General features: G+C 44.2%; 1 protein-coding gene across 4 annotated transcripts in view; it reads right to left on the reverse strand.

The window, feature by feature from the left end:
- The window catches only part of SMARCAL1 (SWI/SNF related, matrix associated, actin dependent regulator of chromatin, subfamily a like 1), a 52,434-nt gene extending 33,741 nt beyond the window's left edge, over positions 1-18,693 (reverse strand). The window contains exons 1-9 of one of the 4 annotated variants that reach the window (XM_011358633.2): positions 18,496-18,693; positions 17,314-17,348; positions 16,043-16,926; positions 15,220-15,270; positions 12,930-13,136; positions 10,563-10,613; positions 5,861-6,047; positions 2,188-2,338; positions 796-954 (exon numbers count right to left, since the gene is read on the reverse strand). In XM_011358633.2, coding sequence (XP_011356935.1) covers positions 796-954; positions 2,188-2,338; positions 5,861-6,047; positions 10,563-10,613; positions 12,930-13,136; positions 15,220-15,270; positions 16,043-16,868 — 1,632 coding nt within the window. In that variant the 5' untranslated portion in view covers positions 16,869-16,926; positions 17,314-17,348; positions 18,496-18,693. Of the gene's footprint in view, positions 1-795; positions 955-2,187; positions 2,339-5,860; positions 6,048-10,562; positions 10,614-12,929; positions 13,137-15,219; positions 15,271-16,042; positions 16,927-17,313; positions 17,349-18,276 lie in introns of all 4 variants that reach the window. The other 3 variants (XM_011358631.2, XM_011358632.2, XM_023529783.1) reach the window with 3 other exon arrangements.
- Between the last annotated feature and the right edge of the window lie 421 nt (positions 18,694-19,114).

Here is a 19,114-nt window from a genome sequence, read left to right on the forward strand (position 1 = left end):
AAGCATCAGGTTTCGCTGTTTTGCCAAAAAAGAAAAACGAGGGTAAACGTCAATCTGGGGAATCATCTACCACACACTTCACCCCTGAATGTCTGTTCGTGGTTCCTTGGCCTGGGGGTGGGCACTGGACAGATAGGATGGGGGTGGGAGAAGCTGCACACCTTTCATAATTTTTATTTGTAAGCCATGTTATACATTGAGTGCTGACAGAGATGGCTGGTAGCAAGTCTCTTCAGAGACTAAAATAAGGCAAGCCAGTAAGCTGTCACATCCCAGAGCAAGAGTTGAGTACAGACATCTTAAAAAAAAAAAAAAACATTGGAGTAAAAAGAGCTTTTCTGGTGGGGCAGGAAAAGTCTTTATAATGGCTGGAGTAAAACTTATTAACTGTTTGAACTGTGTGCCTGAGACATGCAGAGAAGAGAGCATCAGATGTCAGCACATGGCCTTGCCGTCCAGGCTGCAGTTACCAGAGCCCTGGGCAGTCTGGGACCCACAGGATGGCCTCTATCCATGACCTCACATGAGGAGAGATGGGCTAGAAACGCCCAGAGCAGACCTAGTAAATCTCACTTTTCAAAAAGCTCCTCAGGAAATTTTAATATGTAGCCAGGGCTGAGAACCACTAATTGAGAGAAATAAAATGTCAGCTCCCTACAAAATAAAGACAAGATTTCTAATCCCCTAGAGTCCAAGTGGGGCTCTGTGAGATTATAGATACGAAAGTTCTTGGGGCTTTTAGGAAGAAAGTTTCCATGAAGATAAAGTACTTAAAGACTTTGCCAAGTCACTTACAATGATGACAACTTTAAAATGGGTTTTCAGTTGTTTTTCCAACTTGCTCAGAAGGTCAAAACTGACAATGTTGACCAAGCCAGCTGTCAGGCGGTCTTTGCCCGTCACGACGACATTGATGTTCTCTGGGCTAAGAGATGGCAGCCACTGAAGGAAGGCCTGAGGACGACAGGAGAGAACAAAACCAAAATGACGATCAGGCCCAAGAGCTGCCAGCTGGGACCTCAGCCAACCCATCATCTCCACTCTCTCCGTGTGCACCAATGCTAACACCCCCCGAAAAATAAACTCGGTCTCTATCCCTCCATGTCCTACAGCATTTGCCATAACCCTTGTCCCGATTCCATCTTCCTCTTACCCGTCCACTCCCCTTCACTTTCCACTAAAAGGACACTTCCTTCCTCCATGAGCAAGTGCAGTCATAGCAGTCATTTTGTGGTGTCTCTAGATTTCATTTCTGTGATCTCTAACTAGATGGTAAGTTTCTGCAGGGAAAGAATGTGACTCTTCTAAGAGAAATTTAAAAGGAATTTTTAGCAGAACTTGGTACGCTAGAGGCACTGATGACGATGAAAATATCTACATCAGTATTTTCTATGAAGCCACTTGCTCTCTCCAGAAATCTTGCCATTCTGGCCAAAGCCAATACCTAGAGTCAGTGGAAGACCATCTGGGTACTCTTCCATGTCAGTATGCCTGGGGTGACACAATTCTGCTTTGGGGAACACTGGTTCTTTCTTCAGTCTCATCTGACTATCTGACTAGTTCCCAGAACTTTTGAGGGTATGGTGGGAATCTAACACATGCAAAATAAATATGTGCTGAATCACCAGTTTCTAGAGGTACTGGCAGAATTCAGATCATGAGGACAGGAAAAGAATGTGGTACTGTTTCAATGCATATTTTTAAAGTTCTGTTTTCTCCTCAGTCAGAAGGGCACGTCTGGGCATCAGGCTGACAGGCTGCAGACAGAGCTGCCTCTTCTCCACAAGTGGCTCCGGGGGTACTAAGGAAGAGGTGAAGGTGTGAGGAAGCCAACAGCCACCATGGGCAGTATAAAGCTGGGGAAAGCTACAGACGGTGAACTGGGGTCTCCTTCTTCATCAAGTCTGCTTATGTGGACTTTTATTCATTTCTGGATTTACGGTATACAGTAAAGCTGAGCTCATGTCAGATTCTTTGATCATAAAGGTGCCGGATAGACAGCGAACATCCTAAAGGTATAACCTGATTCTAATTCAGAAACACATGAGTCTAGCCTCAGGAGGCATCTCATCTCCATTCCTGCCTTAAGCTGAAATAAAATCGTTAAAGATCACAGGCCCTGTACCCAAGCTATTACTCGAACCCTAAGGAAAACCTTGTTAAAATCACAACACAAAGAGAACCAACCTGCTCCCAAGTGAAGCGCACGGATGACGGCACCACCACCAGGAGCGGCCACTCCTTCCGGTAGAAGGCCGCGATACAGATGGCTTGGATGGTCTTTCCCAGGCCCATGTCATCGGCAAGTAGCAGGCGGCCTCCTTTTGCTATGGCAAAACTGAAAGCAGACAAGGACAGTGACACAACACATCTCCCAGGGGCACGAGCTAATCTGCCACCACGCCACCATGTAAAGTGATACACATGGGTAGGTGTGGGCCACCATGCCAGCCCGCATGGGCCCTGCTCACAGGAAGAGACCTGCCCCCAAAGAAGGAAGGGCAAGAGCCAATGAGGGGGCAGAATAATAGCAATTTTAAAAAGAGTCCAAATAGGGAAACTGTGAAATGGTGGTCAAAAGGTAGGGAGGATTTCTATACGACGATTAGGTCAAGGAAGCCAAGGGAGGAAGCTGGCAATAGGAGGCGTCACCCTCAGCCTGATGCAGGTGAGGCCCAGTGGGATATGAAAGGTGGACAGTGGGAAACAGTCTCTAATGAGGGGCTGGGAGGGGTGCACTTGTTCAGGTGAGAGACCTGCCCCGAAGGGGAGGAAAGAAAAAAGACATGATGGTCAAAATATGGCTTTCTGAAGATCAGAATGGGCGCTGTGTGCTTAAGGGCAAAGGGAAGGAGCCAGCAAAGACAGAAAATGCTGGAGAAGAGGGGGAGGATGGTCAGAGGAGAGGGTGGAACAGGATATTCATCCAAGAGGGAGCACCAGCCTCAGCAAAGGTTCTCGTTGGCAGCCTCAGGGTCCCAAAGCCCTCCAGCCAGTGAGACAACTCACTGATAGTTTGAGAATAAGGGCGCATTCCACTCTTTTGGACCCCGCCTGGCCTGGGTTGGAATCCCCGCTCCACCACTTAGAAGCAAGTTCTCTAACTTTCTTGCGCTGCAGCTGTAGGTGGAAATAACAAGATCTACCACAGAGATTGCTGCGAGAATTAATAAAGTTACTATGTAAGGCACCTAAAACAGCGCTTGACGCCATCCTGTAAGTGCCAGGGAAATGAATGTTCCTCTTATGGCTGCGATTCCACACAAAAAAAAGAGAAAAATAATCAAGACACAAACAGTAAGAATGACTTGCTTGAGTCACCCAATGACTCAATGAAAAGCTAAAAGGATCCTGAGTGCCAGATGTCCAGTCTCCTGCTCCAAACACCAGTCCTTGTTCGCCTGAATTCCTGAAAACCTGATCATTTGCTCAGAAACTTGAGAAGCCAGGCGACTGGCTCTTTTTCATTCCTTCTCACACAGTAAAGACAGAGAACGTAACCTCTTCTAATCAGCAGCTGGTAAGGCTGCCAAGAATTTTAGGCTGCAAATGGCCTTTCTGAATTGCCTGGAAATCGTGTTTCTAGCCTTCAAAGGCCAATATTCAACAAAGTTGGAAAAACAGAGCAGCAGATCTGTGAGTGGCGTGAGGCAGGCGTGCCTGGGCATGGCACTTCTCTGTCCTCTCAGCGGCGACAACATCCCATCCCTCCTGCATCCCCCAGGCCATGGCCACCACATTCCTTCAGTGAAAAGGAAAGGAGCCCAGTGGCATGCCCCTCACCTCTCTGAACAGGCCCAGCCCCCTCTTGGCACACATGCTTGGGTTATATCTTCTGGACCATTTCTGGGATCAATCCACAACACAGACAGATGGAGGGAGGGCGAGTGTGAAAAAATTTATTTTTTACACTTTCTGATTTACAAAACTGGTGGCCAGGGCAGACAGGGAGCACCCAAGCAAAACCCACAGAGGGCCTTTTGTTTTGGCCTCCTCAGCGCAACCATTTACAATATGGTTTAGCCCATCTGAGTCATTCTCAAAGCAAACAGACGCTTGAATTTCAGTCTTTCCTTTTTCCCTGCCTTGAGGTGGCCCAACTGAGGAACAAAATGGCCAAAAATGAGAACAAAGCAAATACCCAATAGCAGAGAAACAATCCCACAACTGAATGCCGTATTTTGGCATAACATAAAACAACGCACTCGCCACCAGAAGACATGGATTTAAGCCCCAGTTCCACTTTTAAGAGCTAAGTGACTTTAGGCAGATGGCTGTCTTTCTGAGCCTCGACTCACTTGTCTCTTGAGAGAGACCATTTATTTAGTCATTAGAGGAATCTGATATATATCTAAAAGATTTTGCTCCATAAATTTAACGGAGTTTTTGATTATAGTTCCTACATACAAAAATGAAACAAAAAAAGCATAGAATTGAGAGCCTTCTTCCCTCAACATCAAACTCATCCTCTCCAAAGAATGAAGGTAAAAATCTGGATTTAATTAGAAAGTGCTGAAGAAGCTGTAAGTACCATTAGCATTTTCAGAGCCATAGCGAAAAAGGTGGCAACTGCCGGCCAGGTGGTTCTGATGCACACTGGCCGTGGGGTACCTCGCACACAAAGGCCCTCGGCGGTGACAGGATTAACTGGCAAAGCCTGCATGCACCACTTGGGCCCACGGATCTCTACCAGAAACAGGAAGAACTTGACACTGAAGGCTGGGTGGGCAACCTCTCTTAGCATTAATGAAGGAGCCAGAGGAAAACACTGCCCTGAGCCCGAGCAGAATGAGGCCCAAAGGACATCGGGACAGACGATGGCCTAAAATGGCAAAGCGTGCCACCTAAGAGAGAGAGAAGCTGGAAGGAAAGGAAGAAAGGGGAGTGGGCAGAGCTGGGACCATGGGAACGCAGTATGGTGTGACTGTGCCCAAACCACACATTGAACAAAATCCTGTCCGAGACAGGAGCCAAACTTCAATCAAAATGCCACAGTGGGCCGCATGTAAACAAGCTGTCTTCATCTGCCAGTTCCACTGACAATTTAGTCACTTTCCTTGACCGGGGCTCTTCCCCACCACACCACTGAGTAACGGATCCCGATTTCATTATTTCAGGAAGGACGACCAAGACCTCTTTCCTCTCCTCCACCTCCCGTATTTTCACTAGAAGGCAAGTTCAAACCTGTCATTTTGCTTCTCCCAAGAAACTCTGGAAAAAAGGACAAGCCAGCACATGGGCTAATCTTTTTTCTTTCTATAGTAAGAGCAGCCTGACTTTCTTTTAGAAAACTACCACCTCCCACTCTTGCTCCAGGGGTGGGCCCATCGCCTGGCCTCACCAACAAGACTTCCAAGCCCCCTGGACACAGTGACTGACTGTGGTTCCAGTGTCAGCACCAGATTTCACACATTTCAGTGTCAGACCCACAGGAAAGAGGCGCTTCTGCTGGGTTGCTGAGCTGATGGATGTGACCTGGGAGTCCTTAGCATCCCCCGCTGCCACACTTGAGCAGCGTATGGCCGAGAACAAAGCAAATTAAGAAAGCAGAGCTGAGAGGGACAGAGTCCTGATAAGGTCTTTAGAGACCCTGGGTTTTCTAGTACATGCACTGAGAAATCTCTTTTCTTAAACCAGCTTGAGCTGGGTTTCTGCAAACCTGCAATAGAGTCCTGATTAATTTATGGAATTTAGAATCAATGGTTACAGTCAGGCTTTGGTAACAGTACATCCAGCTGTTTAATGCCTAGATCCTTCTAGAGAAAGATGAGCATTCATAAAAGAAAGAGCATCTGAACACCACTGGTGGAGAGTGATGAACTCTGAGCAAGAGGGAGCAAGAGGAAGATCAAGAACCTACTTGACTCCAGCTCTCTGAAAGGGCAGCAGGCTAGACACGAGCTTGGGGTCCACTCTGGAGAGGTCTGCCTCAGGGATGTCTGCCGTGGGACAGAGAGACGTCTTCTCCAGCTGAGAAGCGAAAGCCAGGGTGAGCGTCTTGGGCAGAGGATTCAGCTGAACTTGTGGAAGGCAGCGTACCCTTTCAACTAGAAAGAAGAACAGAGGCATATGAGTTGGAGTGTTATGTCCAAGAGATCTGGTAAAAGAGAAGGGGCTTCGAAATACAAAGTTCAATGGCTGAAATTCTGCTGTGTGCCATCTTCTCAAAAAAGTAACTGGAGAGAAAATCGGGGACAGATGCATCTGGGAGAACTATTTTCCCTCTCTGTTACTTAACTTATGTAAATAAGAGGACAATCATTAATGCAAAACTGCTTTTCTATATCATACAAAGATCGGAAAGAACTATAAAGTATTTTTGTGACCGATCTTTCTTTAACCTATAGTAATCCTTAAAATCATCTTGGTATTCCCATTCAAATAAATACAGACCCATATTCCTAAATAAATCAACCCAGAAATAGCAAGACTTAAATCTTGTCTTGTTTCCATTGTCTTTAGGTTTTATTTGGTTTTGATGTTTGAGAAATCAGAGAACTCTAAGTCACCTGATATCAACGGGAAAGGAAGCACCCGTGCTCTGTACAGAGAAGCTATTAGGTGTTTCTGAGAAAGATGAGTGGGACAATAGTGTAATTTACAAACAACAAAGGCAGAGTCCATGTGAAGGCTACCAACTCGGAATGCACCTGGTCCTGCATACTTGTGACCCTTTTCGTAAGAGAATAATAATCTCCCTTTGAGAAAAGCGAGTTTTATGGCAGTGATCTCAGTAGTAAAGCAGCTAGAAAATCCATTAGTCTGTAGGTGACCTGCTGGCTCCCTACCTATCCTCTAAGCAAGTGTTGGCAAGTGAAAGCCTGGGGGCCAAATAGGCCTATTGCCTGTTTTTGTAAATAGCTTTACTGGAACACAGTTGTGCCCATTTGTTTATGGATTATCTGTGGCTACTGTCATGCTATAATGGTGAAGTTGTATAGTTGGGACAAAGATTGCATGGCCCACAAAGCCTGCAATATTTATTATCTGGCCTTTTACAAAATAAGTTTACCAACCCCTGATAAGTTCAGAGTCTACGCTATTACTAAAAGTGACCATGACTGAGTCTTCCCATTAAAGCTTATATGTAGGGCATCTTTACTTTCCTTCCAAGGGTGCTAGCTGCAGACCTCCACATAATAGATGGGGAATTCCCTTCTTCTAGTCAGAAGCCATTAACCCAAGTGGGAAAAATATATTATTTGATATCTACATGGAAATAAAAGCAAATTAATTTCACTGATTTTGCTCTTTGAAAGAATTTAGCTTCATATGATTTTAAAATTAAGAGGGAAAAAACTTATTCGATAGACAAACAGAAGATAAAACCAAAGATACAATTTGGGGGCAGGGAAGGGGCAAGGGAAGACTAGTTAAAAAATTACAAAGTTAGAGAAAAGATGATAGACCTAGAGATTGCTGGTGGTAAATGATCATTAAACTACTCATCACAGCCTGCTGTCAGTGGGTCGTAGCTTTCTAGATATTCTCCTCTTGTAATATTGTCCTTTAAAAAATCTAATTAGAAGCATGGCCATTGTTTACAGATCCTCAGTTGCTCTTTATCCCTTACCCTTTCAGGGGCACCCTGGGAGAGTTATGGTAACTCATGGAGGGGCTATTTGTCCTCAGGGAATCCAGTAGAGAGAAACTGGATATATTTTATTTCCATCCAATATTATTTGAAATTCTAAGGTTGTTAGTTCCTTATTCCATAGGGTATTTTTTTCTTAATATCTTACAAGGTATTACAAAAATCTTTTGCCACAACCGTCAATTGGCTATCACTGCAAATACTAATGTGAATATGGAGGGCTGAGCCATCTACTGCTACTTTAAATTGCTTTGTATTTGCAATACATTTAAATCCACTTCTGTCTTTCACTAAATATATGTGCCAGTTATTTCTGGAAACAGTCTGTAAGGGCAGAATTACCAGGATAAGAAATTAGGGAAGGTTGAAGGCTTTAATTCAAAAGAGACTGCCCATACTGATGCAGAAATCCATTTTATGCTGCCAAATTAAACCTGAGCATGCTGATTCTGCACACTTCAGGAGACTGAGCACTCTATGTGCTTTCGGAAACCATTTTCATTTTAATCCTGGCGATCTTCAGAACTCAAATACCTGATGAAAACTAAGACGTGGCTGATGATCCAGCCGATGTGAAATGCGGTGCTTTGTAAGCACTGTGTTCTTTCACCACTCAAGAGGGAAAAACCAACCTCCACTCTGTTTTCTACAAACTGCTGCCTCCAAAATCCTACGCTGCTAGTTCAGTCAGCAGCTGTGTTTCTGAGAGAGCCCCCATTCGCTGGCAGTGACTGTGGCTGCTGTCCTTGCCCTGTGCCGGGAGCTGACAGGAATGTGCTGTCTGACTTCACGAGTCATCTAGAAGTCGTTTCTGTAAAACAGCTCTTTGGCAGACCACCACTGAGCCACGCAGCACAGATGTCAATGTTTTCAAGTAGTGGCTGACAAGATCGTTGAGGGGGACACAGAACCCTTCCGGACTGTGACGGGGAAAACAAAAGGCTTTATGCCAACTGCACTATGGGCAAAAGGCCTCAAGCCACTTAGGAAAGAGAGAGGAGGTAAGCTCTTAGATTCACCTAACCTGGAGAACATAACCGCCACTACGTCATCGACAAGTATTCACGTACTCGGAACATCTTACTGTCATTTTTAATTAGCATGCACATGTTCGCCAGCTCGGGGTCAATAATCTAATTTCACACATGGGGAACCAGCCCTAGGGATGAGGAGAGGGGCAAATTCCCCCATTTAGTCTGCTAATGATGGACTCAGAGCTAAACCAGAACTGTGATACTCCATAGTGTCTTGTCTTGTCTCCCTGACCGCTTAGTTCATGAATCATGTTACAAACTCAAGATCACAATTTTAGTCTGATTTTTGTCACTGACTTTGTCGTGACCCTGTGATGCTCCCAATAAGGAAAACAACAGTTTCTTTTCTCTGGGTCCAATCTACAAAATGGAGAGAATCAGTCTTACCTTCCACAAGACATTGTAATGACAAGAGAGCATGTAAAAAGTATGAACTCTAAAATCTAGAATTCTTAACTCCAGATCCATGGGATTAATATCAAATGCAAAATCTTAAGTACGGCCATTATGTGTGTTTTTCTGGATGAAGAATCATCCATTATTTTCATCAGATATTTCAGAGTCTATAGCCCACAAAAGAGCTGGAATCACTATATAATGCTAAGTGAGTCACGAGGCATGGTTTTCAAAATTACATTCATATGCTAACGCTGTATGTATACTGCTTTTTGTCATTCCATGCAAGTCAATTCTTTATAGCTAACATATTTATATGTCTCTCTGTGGTTGAAAGACAAAGTAGAGGGAAAAACTTACTCCTATTGCTCATCAAAAAGTCAGCTTTGGCTAATAGTTCACTCTGAATCACAAGACCCACATAGCAGCAGCCACGGGGTCTCAGATCAATGTCAGCAATTCTTTCTGCTTCAGCTAATGTCTCCTGATACTAAGTATCTCATCATATTCAAACTTAACCTTGAGTTTGCAACGAGTCTTTCCTCAAGGAATTCAAAGCTCTTCCTTTATATTTAATTTCTGGCGTTAGGGTAGATAGAGATTAAAGACCTATCTACTCGCCGCCTCCTTTTTACTAAAAGAACAAACAGGACCAAGAATGTTGAATTATCTACCTGAGGTCACATATTAAGTCACATGAGGAGACAAAGGGGAGAGACCCAGCTTTTAAAGCCCTAGCCCGGTAGGCAAGATGGCCAATGATTTGGAGCTCCCGGGCTGGATCGTGTCTCTCCAGTTCTCGGTGGCACCACCACTGGCTGGCCAATGAGTCCCCAAGGAGGTCAGGAGGGAGGAACGTAAGTTGTGCCGCTGCACACCCACTGCAGAATCGTGACAGCTCGGAAGATGGGTGACACGCTGGCATTCTAGGCCAGGCTGAGATGTGACTATATCCCCCTTTCTCAGGCATATTAGAATTTTTTGCCTCACCCAAGCGGGACAAGAGAAGAAAAATGACAGGCCCAAATGAGCTTCTTCTTCCTGTAGTTCTATCGATACATATAACCCTTCCCTTGGTCAGTCTCCAAAGTACTCATTAAAGGCTTATGCGCCCTGGCCTAGCATCTGCCTCTGGTTGATTATCTGGTTCTAGAAGTAAAGGGAGAGGCTGTTCTTGGACTCTAAAGTGGCTTCCTAGCTAAGTAACCCTAGATCCCCTCTGATCTCCAAAGTCCACATTCCCTCCCTGCTAATACTTCTATGATGGCGGGAGATTTCACGGCATCGAGGATCTGACGAGCATCTCTCACCTTGATGGAAGAAGAGGCCCTGCATTCACTTGGGCTGCTGTAAAGCCACCATCTCAGTGGACAGAGACACAGCTACCTGAGAACATCGCCATTTTTACTTGTCCTGTACAGAGCGTGTGATGTTACCGAGGCAGAGGGAGGAGAGTCTTCTAAAATACGTTAAATTTAAGGCAGATAATTAAAGCTTAACAATAGCGTGATATAAGACAAGCAAGGTGGGAATCTCACTTAGTTTATTGTGCTCTTCCAAGAGAAAGTTCCACTTCCTGGTCTTGACATCTGCAATGAGAAGAAACAAATAAGCAAATATGACACTCTGCCCTTCTCCTAGATCATCACTCCCTCATTCTCTGGTTTGTGCCTGGCACTGGGGATATGGAAAGTGAGAGTACCCACCCACGAGATGTCACAGAATTCAGGGAGGGAAGTCAAGCAGACTCAGCGACAATACCGGGTTGTAAGGGCGGTGACAAACTGCTCCAGGGATACGTGGCTGGGGATGGCCCAGCAGTCAGAAATGCCCTGAATTTCCAAGACAGGGGATAATAGAATAGGATAATAGGATAATTTGTAGCTCACACTTATTCAGTGCTTACTTCAAGCCAGGCACGGTGGCAAGATTCACGTGCACCTTCTCCTCTGTTCCTCACTGTGCTCAAAGCTGGGCACTATTTTTCGATCCCTTTTATACACATGAAACAAGCTGCATGTAGGTGGAACGGTCACAAAGCCTACGTTAAAATCCCAGCTTTGCCACCTCCTAGATCTGTGACCTTGGGCAACTCACATAACTTCTCTGTGCCTCAGTTCTCACATCTGAAAAATGAGGATACTACCGCCTCTGCCTCACAGGGTTCTTGTGAGAATTACATAAAATTTAAATGAAAAATGCTTATGAAAGTGTGCCTGGCAAACAATGAGCACTCAGAAAAAGCAATCATAAACTATTATTTTTATTATTATTATGCCATCTGCTGATTAGTACCATGTGGCATAAACTATACACAATATTTACTAAGAAGGATGAGCATCTCATTAACCAACTTTGGCTAATTACTTAAGAAAGATTACCCTACCAATCTACCTGAGAAAATCAAGAAAGCTTCAACTTGATAAATGCTTTCTGAATGGCAACAGTTAATTCTTCTCTGGCCACAGAGAAAGCAGGTGGTCAGAGAAAAAGCATCATGGACATGGAGAGTCAGAGTCAGGAAAAAAGCAAGGTAGCTTAGGTGTAACCTGACGGAAAGCCCAAAAGCCGACAGGTTCCCCTCGCTGTGGGAGAAGTGTGGGAGACTCTTCCTGACAACAGCGTGATCCTGACAGTGTCAGAGCAGCAAAGGGGGAAGGAAGCCTGTGAACAGGAGCTACGACAAAAGATCCAGTTGTGGTTTTGGATGTCTGGGTGTTGGCAGGACTGGGTGTCAGTATTTTAGCTGTTTACATTCCCAAAATAGCAGACTATGTCAAAGGTCATACTTTTCAGAAGACACCAGTCACCTGTACTTGCCTGCTGAGGGCCACCCCAAGCTAAAGCTGACAATCTTAACGGGGGCAGGAGAGGCAAGGAATTCTGGCCCTTGCGTGAGCAGCTCATTCTCAGCCCATCTCAACTAAACCCTGCTCACCAGCCTGCCCTCACCAGTTAAAACTGTATCCATCTAAAGGTTAAAAATGTAACAGCTAGTATCACCCTCCTCCTGAAGGAGCCCCAAGCCCTGATGAAAGCTCACTGAGCAAGTAATTCTACGCAGGCATCTTCCATGAAGTTGCCTGAATGTGATGTTTCAAAGACAAGAGGTGTTAAGGGTTTACTTTCTACTTGCCCAGGAAAAGGCTAAAACCATTTCAAGAATGGGAATATGAATCCATTAAAGCCACATTGTTCTGCAAAACAATGTGGGCCAAGCTAAGATTGAAAGACAGGAGCTCAGAATTCTAAAGCTGACTTCTGCCCTTATTCTGACAGGGCAGCTGCTGAAGAACCTCACAAAAAATAAAGCAAAGCGGCTCGGCTTTGGCCAGTGGTTGTCAATCCTGGCTGATTATTAGACTTACCCAGAAATTTAAAAAGATACCAATGCTCAGGCCCACTTTAAACCAATTAATTTGGTATCTTTGGGTGGGAAGCAGGCCTCAGTATTTACCCTGGGGGCAGGGCCCAGCCATCTGTGTTTTACCAAGCCCACCAGGTGGTTCTAATGCATGCTCAAGTTTGAGAACCGCTATCTTAGTCTATAGAAAGGCATTTATTTTTATGGTAACCATCTGTTTTTCAAGCTTGGCTAAGGACAAGATATAAACAGGCAGGTTTAATGGCTGAAGCAGGAATTTATCTGCTTCTACAAAGAAGACACTGGGTGACTGGGGAAAATTGTGGGGTCTTCTCTGAGAGGCCTTTAAGGATAAAACAGGCCCCACTATGTGTTCTCTATCTGGAACAATTTAGGCATCACCTTTCTACAATAAGTGGAGCAGATCACAGGAAGGCTCTACCAAGAAAGTCATTTCTGAATATTGGGAGAGAAAAACACCCTACTCTGAGATCACAGAACACTATGCATCCTGGGACTTAGGCAGAGGCCAATTACTTGCCGTAATTTCTGGAATCCATCTGTTTAAACAGTGCCATCAACACTTCTGAATAGCCGATGTCTGCTTCGAAGCGGGCCCGGGAGATGAGCACGCACTGCCCTTTGACAAAGGCAAGGGAGGGAGCTGAAGGAAGGCTGGTCTGTGACACACCACCAGCCTCTTCCAAAGGCTGCAAGGTGACTGTGGAGAGGTGCTGGGCTGCTTTCACTGCCGAAGAAGAGGAGAACCAAAGATGTGACAAAGTGGATGACTTTCATATGCCCTGGGATGCTCAGGCAGGCAAAGGAGGAAGGCAGGGACAAGAGAAATTGCATGTGGCAGGTAGGCGAGAAAAGGCACTGCTGGATTGCAAAGGTTTGCAAATGTGCTTTACCTGGGGCCTTGGGGATTGCGGTATTTATTGAACATAACTCTCCTGTTCCTTAAAATTTCAAATTAACACACTTAGAACTCAGAAATTAATAGGGGGAAGAAGGATCTCACTAGAATGAGTAAATTCATTAGATAATTTCTGTTGCTGTGTCATAGAAACCACTGAAGTCAACACACCAGAAATTATCCACTTAACCCTATTCCCAGGTCACTACTCTGCTCAGAGAACAAAGGAAAGAGAAAAGGGACTGTCAGGCCACAGGAGCAGTTTTGAAACTTATTTTTTTTTTATCTATCATTGATGTATCTTAGAGATTAAAAGATTAGACTACATAAAACCAAATTATCAAAAAACACAAACTGAAAGGCAAAACTACTGAATAAAGATACTTGCAAGAAAGAAACAGAGCTCAGACTTAAAAACGTACCAAGACCACAAAAGTAAAGATGTGGCCAATTCAAACGAGGGGAAGGAATGACAAACATTTGAAGAAACGTGCAACTTTAAATAATCAGAAATAATAAGTCATTTTTTTTTTTACTTATCAAATTCACAAAATTAAAAAAATAGGTATCTATTGCTAGTTTATAATAATACCTTTTGGAAAACAATGTGGTAATATACAGCAAGAGCCATAAAAAGTGATCATAATGATCCAATTTCTAAGAATCTCTCCCAATTAACAATTGAAAATACAAAAATTTACGGATAAAGGTGTTTCTTACAACTTTAAAACTAAAAAAACTGGGAGCAAATTGAAATAGACATAAAGAACCTGAAAGTAATATAAAGTCGTATTAAATGTCAATTGTAATTGAATAAAAATGACAAAAAGAAAATGATTTAAGCAATGTATAACACAATCATACAATGAAATGTCATATAGCCATTGTTTTCTGGAATAAATTCTGGAAAAGACAAAAACGCATAAAAGAAAAAACGGTATTAAGTTCAACAATAGGAAATCATTTTTTTGGAGATCAAAGTGATCTAATAATGGACACCTGCATTTTTGTCACTCAGAATTGACTGTTAACATTCACCATTAAAATAAAAATGCTATGCTGGAACACTAAGTGAAAGAGGCATGATAAAAATTACACTATATATGTAAAAATTTGTATATTTTAGTGCATAGAAAAAAGGCTGGAAGGAACAAAATGTTAATAGTGGTTAACTGAGTGGGGACATCATGCGGGATAGTTTTTCTTCTTTACACATTGATATACTTTCCATATGTTCTACGATAAGCGTGTATTAGGGTTAAAAAAGCAAAATTCTGAGATGTACACCCGAAATTACAGAAAGACTGACAGAGGTCATCTTTATATATTATTTTGATGAAGAGTATAATCTACTAGGAAGACATAACAATCAAGAAACTATCTGAAAATTTACAAACTAGGATAAATGTACAAATCCACAATCATTGCAAGATTGTTCAAGGTTTAGCTGCATAGAGACTATTATGAGGATTTAGGTTGTTTGCTGAATTGTCAACCTTCCTGGGAGCAGGGGCTGGCATGGCCACCCATCATGGCTGGAACGAGCAGTCCAATGGGAACATGCAGTCTGAAGTTAGACCGTCTGGGTTTGAATCCCAGTTGTACAACTTATTGGCTGTGTGACCCTATGGTAGTTACATATCCTCTCTGGGCCTCAGTTTTCCCATCTGTAAAATGACTGTTCTAAGGGATAAAAGATTTAGCATATGTAAGGGGCTTAGAACAGCCTGGAACATAGCAGGCTCCATTAAGGGCCAACTTTTATCAATATTACCAGTGACTCTCACCCAAGGAGCTTCCTCACCAGGTCAGCCTTAGTAAGAAGAAAAGCTTCGGGATGGTGCCCACAAGCTAGACCACATTTGCTACTCCAAAGTATTTCCTGGGTGAGGGGTGATGACACACCACTTACTTAGGGCATTGTAGTCAGTCATGCTGAAGTTCCATGTCTTGGTGTCAGGATCTGAAATAAAAGAGAAGTACTTGGTCTGTCCACAATGAGGTTATAAATTGTACCTGGACATTCAATAAAAGCTTGTTTAATGAATGAGTGAGTGAATGAATGAATGCTAAGTTCAAAACAGTTGACTGGCAAGCCCCCACTGATTTACAAAATGCTTGCAGAGGACAAACAGTAAATATTAATAAGGACGATGCTTTTTATACCATATTGTGAAATTCAAGTCAGGCCCTAGGATGCTACTGGCCTCACTTAAGAGGGCGGAGGGCAAAGATGGGACAAAAATCCAAGTTCTCTGAGACCCACTGTCATCTGGCAAAGCTCTGACACAAGAAAGGTGTACACCGAGGCAAGGCAGAGCAAGCCACATTCCAGCTCTGCCCTTCAGACAAACCAACCTGAGCATGTTACTTCACCTTGCTGAGCCAGTTTCCATCGCCTTTAAAATGGAAACATCTACTTTTATCAAAAAATTGTTTTTAGGCTTAAGTGCCACAATGCATATAAAGCATCTGGCAGAGGAGCTGGCCTGCCAGTAAACATTCATCTATTCTCCATATGGCCATTTGGCAGCCCCTAATTTTGGCAGCTATTTGAGGGAACGTCTATGACAAAAGGAAACACAAGCTAAAACAGACAAAAAAATTAACAACTGGATGGACAGAATGTGCCAATGTACCCTCTTCATATTTATGAGAAACTGCTAGATTAAAAGAGACTCTAGAAATAGAAAAATAAAACATCTGAAGAACTAGACTGAATAAAGACTCATTACCAAAACTTCTGCTGGGCAGACGCTTAAACACAGCAATGAGCTCTGCATTGTACCCAATCTTCACCTGGAAGCGGTCTCCATTCCTTATGCATTTTCCCTCCTGTGAGCTTACTGTTTTAGGGAGTGAAGCCTGCGATTTCTGTTGGAGTTTTCCCTCTGTCCTGGGCATCACACTCCCTGAGCCATAGAGGACATTGGAAACGTTCTGCCCTAAGGTGGACAAGGGTCTTGCTGGCGTGGCCTCCAATTTAGGATCCTTGGGAGTCTGTCCAGAGATAGTTGGTGTATCCTGAGAACTCTCTCCTTTGGCCAAAGGCTCATGAGTTGTGTTAGCAAAGGGTGTCGATTTGGTCCCATGTGAAGCCTGAGGATGACCTTGACCTAACCCAGGACCCAAAAGCCACTCATTGGAAACCTCTGGAGGACTTTGTGCCAAGGGAGGGGAGATCCCAGTGAGAGTCTTTTGACTTGGTGGGCTTTGGTGAGGGTAGGCTGTGGACATCACTTCTTGCCACTTCCATGTCCCCTTTGCCTGATCTGGAGTGCTAAGATGAAAACTGTGAGGATTATGAGGTCTTTGGTCACCATTAGATGAACTACTAGGATTTTGTTGCTCAAAACTGACACCATGGCTCACTGGCTTAGAAGGATCCCTGGGGAGATTTGGGGAAGGGTTGTGCTTGGACTGGGATGGGTGGGCAGCAATGGAGGAGCTCAAGCCTGCACGCTGGTGCTGTTCTAATAATTTCTCAGCTCTACGAGCCAGAGCCTTTTGTCGATTTTCTTCAATCTTCTTCCTCTGCTCCTCAGTGAGAGGCAAGGACATTTTTGCAGAGAAATACTTATGCAGGAACGTCAATCTTTAATCAGAAACATGGCAAAAGCTGAGGAAGGAAAAAAAGATTGAAATAACATGAAATTTATTTATTTGCCATGTTCCTACCTTGATTTTAAAAGCTTTTGTTGCAGGAAATGCACAAAGAGAACACTCAAAGGATATATTAAATTTCTTTTATAATTAAACACACACACACACACACACACACGTATGCTCTTTGACCCTGACAAAGAGCAAAAAGCAAGATCAAATCCAAAGCTGAAGAGGTATTTCAGCTGCAATATTTTTCTCCCTCTCATCCCCCAGCCAACATGAGTTATCAGATCCCAAGGAAGTTATGCAGTGGAATCTAAATCCATCAGATAATGAGAACAACATTTCAAACTAGAAAAAATAATAGATTAGATTGACAAAGACCAAAACAATCACATACCATGGCATAACACTTGCTAACACACTCTTTCCAACCTGGAAGAAGGGAAAAAAACATTAGCCTCACACAGACTGCACACTAAATTCACCCCTCAAATTCAATCTTCTTATCACTCCTGGCAAATGAATCTGCAGGTGGCTGGACGCAAGCCATAGAGTAGTTGGCCTTAGAGCCTGCCTTCCAAAATGCACCACTGCAGGGCAACCCAGGGACTCTTTTGGAAAAGTAAGAAAAAAAAAAGAGTAATACATGCTCGCTGTACAAATTTAGATGCTATATAAAGATGTAAAGAAAAGAGTAAAATTAATCTGTAATTTCACCATCCATCAATAATCGCTGTTCATAGAGTCCAGTACAGTTCTGATTTTTTTCCTATTAGTATCCATAGACACATGCCACATATTTGGGAGATATATGTATTTATTACGAAATAGAATTATTACATACATTGTTTTGTTCCCTGATTATTTTTTTCAATTAATTTACTCAGGTCATTATTCTATGAGCTGAGCCACTTCTGCAATATTCTAGAGCCAGGGAGCTGGACACTCATTTCTAGGACTTGGTTAGGACTAAATAGTTTCCACCCAATGTAATGGCATGTAGTGCGTATAACAATGGCATAGGGGGCACTCCAAGTGCACTGTTTAGACCTCCGAAAGGAGCCTGAGGGTTCAAAGGTTTCCTTCCTGCTAGGATTCCCTTCGGCTAGAACTCCAAACATCCATTCCCACGGACCTTCCACCACCTCCAACCACCAGCAGTTAAGGGGTTAAAAAAGGCTTTGTTCCTGGGGCACAGCTGAAGGCCTCAGGCTCCCAGGGTATCACGCTTTCCAACCAGGGCTCTCCTGCACCCCGAATTTTCCAAGGCCTAGGGCGCCATCTGCCTCCATGGGCCAAGGGTGGCAACGCCATGGGATGAAGTCCCACTAATTAGCCCCAAACCGTAAAGCCACCGTACCATATGGACACCCCACTTCCTCTGGTTGCTGGAACCTCTGTTCTAACCCTATTTGAGGGAAGCGCTTCACTCTGGCCTGGCAGTAAGAAAGAGCCACGCCCCACTTCCACCCCTATTATCTCCACCTGGATTCATCCCTCTCCTTGGCCTGCTCCCTGCTCTAGACTGGCATTTGGTCTCGTCCGCCTCCGCCGCCTTCTTCCCAGTCTACCTTCTCACCCGGTGAGGCCTAAAATGCACACCACATTCACGGCCCACCGGGAACCCAGGCGCGTCTCCAGAAGACTCCCGGGCCAGATTACGCTTCCGGAAGGGCAGTTAGGAACGGACATTCGTGCGCTGCCCGTTCGCCCCCATTATCTCACCGCCGGGGCCTGAGAGGGAAGAGCGCTTGGTCACCGAGGAACTACATTTCCCAGCGAGCAACACGGCCAGGGCTACTCCCTCAAAAAGTGGGAGTGGTGTCCAGAGCGGTGCTGCAGGGCCTTCTGGGATTTGTAGTTTGGGCCAGAAGCCTAGTGGCAATCGGGAGAGACTAACGTCGTGGGCGAGGCGGGGCTGGAGTGGCGCACCCCGGGAATTGTAGTCTTCAATTCCCTCAAAGGTTAAGCCAAGCACAAGATCTTGAAAGCCTGCGACTTTGAGGCTTTTAAACCGAATATCGCTGTTAGAGCGGTCTCCAGAGGGCTGTGAGAGTTGTCTGCAGAGGCTATCCCAGATGGCCAAACTGATTTGGGGGCTCTCAATAAAAATTATCCCCTAGGGCATTCATTCCTGATATTGATAACATTGCAGTTTAAGGCCTACCCACTGTCTCATCTTCAAACCAAAAGAGAAT

Source organism: Pteropus vampyrus, unplaced genomic scaffold (assembly GCF_000151845.1).
Source record: "Pteropus vampyrus isolate Shadow unplaced genomic scaffold, Pvam_2.0 Scaffold42, whole genome shotgun sequence".
Classification (NCBI taxonomy): domain Eukaryota; kingdom Metazoa; phylum Chordata; class Mammalia; order Chiroptera; family Pteropodidae; genus Pteropus; species Pteropus vampyrus.